The 10,837-nt window shown below is 39.9% G+C and overlaps 1 protein-coding gene across 3 annotated transcripts in view; it reads left to right on the forward strand.

Annotated features, from left to right (window-relative positions):
• Positions 1-10,837, forward strand: part of MTFR1 (mitochondrial fission regulator 1) — a 65,760-nt gene that overhangs the window by 40,388 nt on the left and 14,535 nt on the right. For all 3 annotated transcript variants that reach the window (XM_036338391.1, XM_036338389.1, XM_036338390.1), the window contains one exon: positions 1,796-1,911. In XM_036338391.1, coding sequence (XP_036194284.1) covers positions 1,796-1,911 — 116 coding nt within the window. The remainder of the gene's footprint in view (positions 1-1,795; positions 1,912-10,837) is intronic.

Genomic DNA, 10,837 nt, shown 5'->3' on the forward strand with positions numbered 1-10,837 from the left:
CTCCAGCCAAGTTCTGGTCTGGATCTCCAGAGAGGTTCTGCTTAGGATCTCCAGCCAGGTTCTGTATCCATGTTCTCTTGCTAGGTTCTCCAGCCAGGTTCTGTAGCCATGTTCCCCCACTAGGTTCTCCAGCCAGGTTCTGTCCAGGTTCTCCAGCCAGGTTCAGTCACCAGGTTCTAGTCAGGTTCTCTTGCCATGTTCTATCCAGGTTCTATAGCCAGGTTCTCTCGCTAGGTTCTGTCTCTAGGTTCAGTTGCCAGTTTCTGTCCAGGATCTTTTGCCATGTTCTCTCCAGCGAAGTTCTTCTGTCTCTAGGTTCTGTGTGGGTTCTGTCTTCCAAGTTCTGTCTTCTTACATCTGTATTTATACCAGTTGATTCCAATCCTATCAATCTCTATTCCAAAGGTTAGGGCGTTTCTTATCTCCATTCCAGGGAGTAAAGATTATGTAGCTTAAGCATGATTGTTCGTAGTTAAAGTGATTAATTACCCGCCTGGCACTTAGTTAAGAGGTTTTATTCCCTCCCTAACTTCAGGGGAAAATCCCTACCTGGGGAAACAACCTTTCTCAGAGACCTTGGTTAAAACACATAGTGCCAAGAAGGTGAGCAAACATATTAAGAACAGTATGCCATATATGCCAGGTCCCTTGAAACAGCAAGGATGGACCGGCTCCCGGCACTGGCCGGGAAACAAACCATGACCTCGAAACAGCAAGGATGAACCGGCTCCCGGCACTGGCCGGGAAACAAACCATGACCTCTTGGTTCATCGGTCGACTCTCAATCACTGAGTCACTTTTTAAATCACTTCATTTTCTTTTTCACTTAAACCTCATTCAACTTGTTGGAAGTGTTATATTAATCTGATAAGTTTATTTTTAAGTTATTATCCATTGACCATGTGGCTCTGAGGCATTATAACAAAACTTTAATTCAATTAAATTATATTTCCAATTTTTCAAAGTAAATCTCAGAACTTGCATGCTTTCTTTTGTTGTATCTATTTAAAAATACTCATTTCCTTCCTCTATGTGTTTAAGATTAGCTAGAGAATTCTGTTCTACTGCTACTTGTATTTTTTGTTCCTTAATATAGTTAATACTTTTATTTAAAAATCATGAGCTTTAAGGATTTAAAAAAATCTATTTTCGACATTATAACAGTATATCTATAAATATCCATTTAAACAATTCCCAGATTTAGCACAAATTGGTTACTTGTTCTTGTTCCTATACTTTTTTTTTAAGCCAGATCTCTTCAGAAAAAATATTTAATGCTTAAATTTGAAAAATGTTCTTAATGTTTTAGGATGACCAGAGTTTGTGTTTGTTGTTGTTGTTTTTTTTTAAATCATTTGACCTATAAAATAAAAATTGATCCTGGCTGGCGTGGCTCAGTGGTTGAGTGTTACCTATGAACCAGGAGGTCATGGTTTGATTCCTGGCCAGGGCACATGCATAGGTTGCAGGCTCAATCCTTAGTGGAAGGTGTTCAGGAGGCAGCCGATCAGTGATTCTCTCTTATATTGCTGTTTCTCTCTGTCTCCCTCTCTGAAGTCAATAAAAAATATATTTAAAAAAAAAATGAAAAGTAAATTATAATTCAAAGATTATCATACATTATTAGGCAACATACGATGTAACTAATGGTCCCTTTCATGGGGACCTTTAATAGAAATGAAACTGCCCGTATGTTTGAAACACTAAAACTGATGATTTTCATTTAGGTCATTAAAAAGTTTTATTCTAATATTTTGGTGCCAGATGACAATCTTTCCTTATTTATAATTTACAGCTTACCAGCCCCACAACAGAATGGAGCCCCAGTCACCCAGGAGAGGATGCAGTGGCATCTTTAGCTGATGTTGGATGGGTAGCCGAAGAAGAAGGAGAGTGCTCAACAAGACGAAGGTCCGTCTGGAAACCTATGAGAACTGAGATAGGATATTTATTATTTTAAAAGATGTTAACTTTGTGGTATTTATTTTTAATAGCTGAATTTGGTCTCTAGTAATTAACCCAGGTTTTCTTTTTAGCAGTCATCTGTTTTATTTTAAAGACTCAGTATTTATAAATTTCCTAAAGACATGTAACTATTGTGTCCTTAAGAATTACAGAATTCCCTGCCTGTTAGAAGTTCTAATATGAGAGAACTGTCATAAATATGTTTATATAAGTATAGTACTAAAATGGTATTATTGGTGTAGAAAAATCAGTGTGGGTTGTATTAGAGAATTTGTGTAATCATTGGAGAATAAGTCCTAAAAATTCTGAATCTGAGTTATGATTCAAAGGAAACTATATGTAAGAGTTAGACAGGGACTTCCATTTATTTGAAAGAGCCGGAATAAAGTATCACTATGGCTCAATCTAATAAACAATTATTCCACATATTCAACTCTTCATTCTTAGGCATTGAGGATACAGAGATTAAAATAAGACATAGTCCTAGTTTTCTAGGAATACTTGGTGTGCTAGAGGAGATTAAAGAAGAAATCAATAATATTAATACTGTCAAGTCAACTAAATACAGAAGGCCACTGTGTGATGAGAGAGGTTTGGCCAGGCTTCTCAAAGAAGGGGATGTTAGAGCTGAGGGGGTCAGTAGGAGCCAAAAAGATTGAGTTCCTGGGTCTGTTGCTTCTTGCTATGGTCTGGGAGTGGTAGCTCTTTAAGAATTCTTTTTCCCTTGCTTATACTCCTTTGCGACCCATGAGTGTAAGTAGTATCACTGGCCACCAGAGTCCGGTGATCTAGAAGTGTCCCCTGGTGCAGCTTAAAAATCAGGGTGCCTTACAAGGGTGTACGCATCTTTTGGGGGAGATACTAAGTAACTGGAGCGAGGCAGAGGAAGAGTGCAAAGATTGCATCTACTGGCCTCTGTTCCCTGAGAGAGACTGTAGGCCTCTAGATCTGTGCCAAACCTGAAGTCTGTCCTTCAGGCCAGAGCTCCTGAAGGAGCATATAGGCCTTCTCAGAAAGACTGGGGATGTTTCAGTCTGCTGTCTGTGCAGTGCCCTGAGGATGGTAGTTGGCCAAGACCTCTCTCTTTGATTTTTAAAGTCCTATGAGAACCAGGAATGCAAGACTTCCTTGCCTTCAGAGCCAGGTGATCAAGGGTTGTCCCTTGGTGGCAGCCACAAAATATGGGGCATTAGACATAAAAAATCTGGGCATAGACTCTATGAAAGAGCCCCTCTGGAAGATACTGGTTCTCTGGAGCAGGGCAGAAGGGAAGGTTAAAGATGGTACCTATGGGGTACCCTCTGAAGCTATGAGCAGAAGGCCTAGGGTATTTTTTTTTGGGGGGGGGGGAGGGGAGAGGAGGGATGGCTCTTACAGTTGGTGCCTGCCAGCTTCCATCCCCAGAATATATCCTAGCAGACCCCTAGGTGTGTAGGCTAGATCAGCGGTCGCCAACTGGTGGTCCACGAGGTCCGAAAGGTTGGCGACCGCTGGGTTAGATGACTGCCCCACAGGCCCATACTTTAAGATTAACAAATGAGCCCTCACCAGTTTGGCTCAGTGGATAGAGTGTCGACCTGCAGACTGAAAGGTCCCAGGTTCGATTCCGGTCAAGGGCATGTACCCTGGTTGCGGGCACATCCCCAGTAGGAGGTGTGTAGGAGGCGGCTGATCGATGTTTCTCTCTCATCGATGTTTCTAACTCTCTATCCCTCTCCCTTCCTCTCTGTAAAAAATCAATAAAATATATATTTTATTGATTTTTTACAGAGAGGAAGGGAGTGGGATAGAGAGTTAGAAACATCGATGAGAGAGAAACATCGATCAGCTGCCAACTGCACACTCCCACCTGGGGATGTGTCCGCAACCAGGGTACATGCCCTTGACCGGAATCGAACCTGGGACCCTTGAGTCCGCAGGCTGACACTCTATCCACTGAGCCAAACCAGCTAGGGCTAAAATATATTTTTTTAAAAAGAAAATGGAAAAAAAAGATTAGTAAATGAGACTTTTACATAAAGTCCAGGCAGGATCAGCAGCTTCTGTGTTAGACCCTGGGGTGAGTCCCAGCATGAGAGCAAATTTAAGGGCCATTTCTCAGATCACTACAGCCTTGTGGGTCTCTTGAATACTGTTGGGTAGGCGTTTTGGGTGCTCATCTCTGAGATGCCGGTCTTAAAAGTTGGGGTACCCAATGTGGTGTTCAGACTCTTTGCTCTACAGGAAGAAGCTGTGGGTTTTGAGTTCCCTTCCCAGTGTGGGTCACTGCTCCTGGGGTGGGGTTTATTAAGAGATTGTGTCTCAGCCTCTCCAGCTTTAGTGCTATTTTTGTTTAGTGCTGTTTTTGTTGTTCAGCTAGATTTTACTTTTCAGAGGAAACTGTTCCATACATAGCTGTAGATTTGGTATATTCACTGGAGGAGGTGAGTTTAGGATTTTCTTATTATTCCTGTGTTGCCATCTTGAACCAGAACTCAGTATTCCTGAGTATGGATGGACCAGTTTATTTCACCATGCATCAGTTGATGGACATTTGGCTTGTGTACAGGAATTTTTAATTAGCATAAATTTTCATTTCTCTAGATTAAATGAAATTTCTGGGTCATATAAGTCATAAGGTGGTTGCATGTTTATTTATTTATTATTTTTAATAATTCTTTATTGTTGAAAGTATTACATATGTTCCCCCTTTCCCCCCATTGACCCCTCCAGCCCACCCCTGCCCCCCACCCCGGGCCTTCAGCACCCTATTGCCTATGTCCATGGGTTATGCATATATGCATACAAGGTCTTTGGTTGATTACTTCCCACCTACCTCCCCTCCCCTGCCTTCCCTCTGAGATTCCACACTCTGTTCCATGCTTCCATGTCTCTGGATCCACTCTGTTCATCAGTTTATTTTGTTACTTAGATTCCACATATGAGTGTGATCATGTGCTATTTGTCTTTCTCTGACTGACTTATTTCACTTAGCATGATATTCTCCAGGTTCCTCCATGCTGTCTCAAAGGGTAAGAGATTCTTCTTTTTTACTGCTGCATAGTATTCTATGGTATCAATGTACCACAGTTTTTTTATCCATTCATTTACTGATGGGCACTTAGGCTGTTTCCAGATCTTAGCTATTGTAAATTGCTATGAACATAGGGGTGTATACATTCTTTCTGATTGGTATTTCAGGTTTCTTAGGATATATTCCTAAAAGTGGGATCACTGAGTCAAATGGTAGTTCCATATTTAATTTTTTGAGGAAACTCCATACTGTTTTTCATAATGGCTGCACCAGTCTGCATTCCCACCAGCAGTGTACGAGGGTTCCCTTTTCTCCACATCCTCGCTAGCACTTGTCATTTGTTGATTTGTTGATGGTAGCCATTCTTACAGGTGTGAGGTGATAACTCGTTTGAATTTGCATCTCTCTGTTGATCAGTGACTTTGAGCATTTTTTTATATGTCTCTTGGCCATCTGTATGTCCTCTTTGGAAAAGTGTTTATTTAGGTCCATTGCTCATTTTAAAAATTAGATTGTTTGTCTTCCTTTTGTTAAGTTGTATGAGTTCCTTATATATTTTGGATATTAACCCTTTATCAAATGTACCATTGCCAAATATGTTCTCCCATGCATTGGGCTCCCTTTTTGTTTTGTTGATAGTTTCTTTTGCTGTGCAGAAGCTTTTTATTTTGATGTAGTCCCATTTGTTTATTTTCTCCTTAGTTCTCCATTATTGTAGGAGATGTATCTGTAACATATTGCTGTGAGAGATGTCTGAGATTTTGCTGCCTTTGGTTTCTTCTAGGATTTTTATGGCTTCACAACTTACATTTAAGTCTTTCATCCACTTTGACTTTATTCTTGTGTATGGTGCAAATTGGTGGTCTAGTTTCATTTTTTACATGTATCTGTCCAATTTTCCTAACACCATTTATTGAAGAGACTGTCTTGACTCCATTGTATGCTCTTGCCTCCTTTCTCAAATATTAATTGAACATAATGGCTTATATCGATTTCTGGGGTCGGTATGGTGGCTTTGTAGTATAACTTGAAATCTGGTATTCTGATTCCTCCAACTTTGTTTTTCTTTCTCAAGATTGCTGCAGCTGTTCAGAATCTTTTTTGATCCCATGTAAATGTTTTGAGTATTTGTTCTAGATCTTTGAAATATGCAGGTGGTATTTTAATAGGGATTTCACTGAGTCTGTAGATTGCCTTGGGTAGTATGGACATTTTAATGATGTTGATTTTACCAATCCATGAACATGGTATATTCTTCCACTTGTTTATATCTTCTCTTTTTTTCAACATCCTGTAGTTTTCCAAGTACAGGTCTTTTGCCTCCTTGGTTAAGTTTATTCCTAAGTATCTTACTTTTTTGCTTAAAGTGCAATGGTAAATGGGATTGTTTGTTTAGTTTCTCTTTCTGATAATTCCTTATACTATATAATAAAAGGGTAATATGCAAATCGACCAAACGGCAGAACGATTGCTATGACACGCTCTGACCACCATGGGGCAGATGCTCATTGCAGGAACTGTCCCCTGGTGGTCAGTGTGCTCCCACAGGGGGAGCGCCGCTCAGCTACAAACTTGGCTGACTAAGGATGTCTGATTGACAGCTTAGGCCCATTTCCCGGCCTAAGCCGTCAGTCGGATATCCCCCAAAGGCTCCTGGACTGCTAAAGGGCGCAGGCCGAGCTGAGGGGGACACCCCCTCCAGTACATGAATGTCGTGCACTGGGTCTTTAGTTGGTGTATAAAAAAGCCATAGATTTTTGGGTGTTGACTTTGTATCCTACTACATTGCCAAATTCATTTATTAAATTTAGTAGTTTTTTGGTAGAGTCTTTAGGGTTTTCTGTGTACAATATCATGTCATCTGTGAATAATGAGTGTTTTACTTCCTCCTTTCCAATTTGGATGCCTTTTATTTCTTGTTTGATCGCTATGGCCAGGACTTCCAGTACTAGCCTATATAATAAAAGGCTAATACGCAAATCGACTGAATGGCGGAATGACCGGTTGCTATGATGTGCACTGACCTCCAGGGGGCAGATGCTCAACATAGGAGCTGCCCTCTGGTGGTCAGTGTGCTCCCACAGGGGGAGCACCACTCAGACAGAAGCTGGGCTCATGGCTGGCGAGCGCAGCAGCGGGGTGGGAGCCTCTCCCGCCTCTGCAGCAGCGCTAAGGATGTCCAACTGCCTGACTGTGAGAGGGCACAGACTGGGCTGAGGGGAGCCCCCAACTTGAAGTGCACGAATTTTGTGCACCAGGCCTCTAGTGTTGAATAAGAGTGGTGAAAGGGGACATCCCTCTCTTGTTCCTATTCTTAGGCGAAATGGTTTTAGTTTTTGCCCATTGAGTATGATGTTCACTGTAGGTTTGTCATATATGGCCTTTATCATGTTGAGGTATACTCTCTCTATTCCCACTTTGCTGAGAGTTTTATCAAGAATGTGTGTTGGATCTTGTCAAATGCTTTTTCTGCATCTATTGATATGATCATGTGATTTTTGTCCTTCAGTTTGTTTATGTGATGTATCACGTTTATTGATTTGCAAATACTGTACCAGCATTTCGTCCCTGGGATAAATCCCACCTGGCCATGTTGTATGATCTTTTTAATATACTGCTGGTTGCGATTTGCTAATATTTTGTTGAGGATATTAGCATCTATGTTTATCAGGGATATTGGCCTGGAATTCTCTTTTTTTGTAGTGTCTTTATCAGGTTTTGGAATTAGGGTAACGCTGGCCTCATAAAAAGAGCTTGGAAGTGTTCCTTCCTCTTAGATTTTTTGGAATAGTTTGAAGAGTATAGGTGTTAGTTCTTCTTTGATGTTTGGTAAAACTCCCCCTGTGAAGCTGTCCGGACCTGTGCTTTTGTTTGTTGGGAGTTGTTTTTTTTTTATCGCTGCTTCCATTTTATCAGTTGAATACTAGTACCCTTACCATGCAATTTGAGTCTTTATCTGTCACTGATTAATGTCATAGTATTGTGTCTCTGGGGAAATAGCACACGTAAGAGTCTTTCATAATTGATTAATTGTATAAATGATTGTTTTCAAATGCACTGAAGTTCAGTTTGTTAAAAATTTCTAAATTGTATTAATCCCTACCTTCTATGAAAAATTGTTAAAGATAACATGAGAAAACCCTTAGCAAAGTGGCATGCACACAGTAAGGCCTCTTTTTTTCCCCTTTTCTATGCACATTTTGATTTCCTTTTAAATTCATAGAATGGCCTCAGACTTAGAAATCTCATTTTTATAAGAAGCACAGAGATTCTTTGAAAGAATCTATAACTGATTATCTTGTCTAAGATAATTGATTTGTTCTCTTTCATAATAAAACCCTAAGGGGAAAGTGTAGTCTTTTGATAAATACACAGCATAATACTTGCACTATCATATAAACTCTTTAGCTTCTAGGAGACATCATAGCTATTGTCATGTATTGGAGTAACTTTTGGAGTAGAAGATCATTATTTAAGGAATATTGAAATATTTCAGGTTGAACTTTGGTTTGGTCATTCTATGTTAATACCTTAATTTCTAATTTCATCTAATTCTTGAATCTGAGTGCCTCATACATATCAAACTGAATATTTATTAAAAGTTTATAGGTTCACAGGATTGAAGTCATTACAGGTAAGCCCTTTTCTTACACCAGAATGTTTGTAATCTAAATGCCAAGATGAATATATTTACAAAAACTGGTAATATACGAGTAGTAACTAAAGTGAGACTGAGGGCTTTGATTAAAGATATCCAGCTTTTAATTTTTCAAATTTGAATATTAAGTGTAAAATGGAATGTGCTATTTTTTAAGGAGTGTTGGAGAACCCCAATCTCATAAAGCATGACTATGAGTAGCTAGACTCCAAAGGAAATGACTCAGCAAGCAGCCAGGCCACAGTTCAGTAGGTGCGAGTGAGTGTAGACCAGGAGACTGACCCCTCCCCGCCCTCCTCATGGGTTGGAGCAGGAGTTTTCCACTCACAACAAACAGCAGGTGTTATTCGTTCCCATTTTAATCTTAATTACTTGACACTAGACATTAACTGATAATGTACATCAGTAAAATACTAGACTCAAGGGAGAAACATTTCTATTAAGTATCACTTTTAGTAAGATATGACTTATAAAATACAAGAGACTTGTGTTGAGCAGAACCTACAACAGCTAATGCCACGAATCCCAGTAGTGCTCTGAGTCTGTGGCCTTGCCAACTCCCCACTATAAATCCTTTCAGGGATTACCCCCTCAGTCAAAATGATTTCCCCAGTCCAGTTGTCTTTACTCAACTACTTGCTCATTTAAAAAAAACTGTTAGGCCCTAGCCTATTTGACTCAGTGGATAGAGCGTCAGCCTGTGGACTAAAGGGTCCTGGGTTCCATTCTGGTCAAGGGCACATGCTTAGTTAAGGAATATTGAAATATTTCAGGTTGAACTTTGGTTTGGTCATTCTATGTTAATACCTTAATTTCTAATTTCATCTAATTAGATGTGCTCGATTCCCCAGGAGGGGGTGTGCAGAAGGCAGCCGATAATGATTCTCTCTCATCATTGATGTTTCTATCTCTCCCTCTCCCTTCCTCTCTGAAATCAATAAGAATATATTTAAAAAAAAAAAAGATTGTTAGTTTTATGCCCAATTTCATGTTTTCAGGGAACTAAACTGGATCCTGTTGACAATGTGGTGTGTTTTTATATCTTTCTAAGCTATTCTGCAAACTAAAATTCATTTTGGGAATACCACCTTTCCTAGGACACTGGACTAATTTAAAACAACCTCAGTTTTTGAGTTTTCATTAACTGTGAGTTAAGGGGAAAGAACCCCAGAGGTGCATTCCATTTAATTTAGATTTTTTTTTTTTTTATATTTTTATTGATTTTTTACAGAGAGGAAGGGAGAGAGATAGAGAGTTAGAAACATCGATGAGAGAGAAACATCGATCAGCTGCCTCTTGCACATCTCCTACTGGGGATGTGCCCGCAACCCAAGTACATGCCCTAGACCGGAATCGAACCCGGGACCTTTCAGTCCGCAGGCCGACGCTCTATCCACTGAGCCAAACCGGTTTCGGCAGATTTTTTTTAAAAATGGTCTGTGGAGCTTAAAAAGCATTTTATATTTATGTAAGTTATACTCCAAAAGAGGCTGTCCTTGATACTAACGTTGAAAAGATAAGAGAGGTAGATAAGTTGTGTGTAATGTTACTCTAGATAGGAGCCAGTACTCTTCTGCCATAAGGCATGTTGGAGCCAAAAGCAAATAGGGGGGGAAAAAGGGTGGGGTAGAAATCTCATCAGCAGAAGTTGGTGTGAAGAAATTGTGTTAATCCTCACCAGAGGATATTTTTCCCATTGATTTTTAGAAAGAGTGGAAGGGTAGGGGGTAGGGAGGAGAGACACATCGATTAGCTGCCTCCTGCATGCACCCTGACCAGGAATTGAACCCATGACCCTTTGGTGTGTGGGCCAAAGCTCTAGCCACTTAACAACACTAGCTAGGGCAAGAAAATGGTTTTTAAAAACGATCTTATTTTGGCTGTTTGTCTTATGCTTTGGGGGACATCAGTACTTGATACTGCTTTTATATTTGTTTTTGTTTCTTAAAAATCCTCTGAATTGTACACACAAAATCTGAACAGCATTTCTCTTAGTTTAGATTAATTGTGGCCTCTGTATTCTGGTTCTTAATAGCCCCCCTATTCTGAAGGATGACAAAACAGATTAGTTCTGAGAATGATTTATATGTTGACTCTTTACAGATTAGATGTCTGTGGGAAGGCTGTGTGTATTTTTTTTTTTAAATATATTTTATTGATTTTTTACAGAGAGGAAAGGAGAGGGACAGAGAGTTAGAAAC

The sequence above is a fragment of the Myotis myotis genome, unplaced genomic scaffold (genome assembly GCF_014108235.1).
Source record: "Myotis myotis isolate mMyoMyo1 unplaced genomic scaffold, mMyoMyo1.p scaffold_m19_p_16, whole genome shotgun sequence".
In the NCBI taxonomy this organism is placed as follows: Eukaryota; Metazoa; Chordata; class Mammalia; order Chiroptera; family Vespertilionidae; genus Myotis; species Myotis myotis.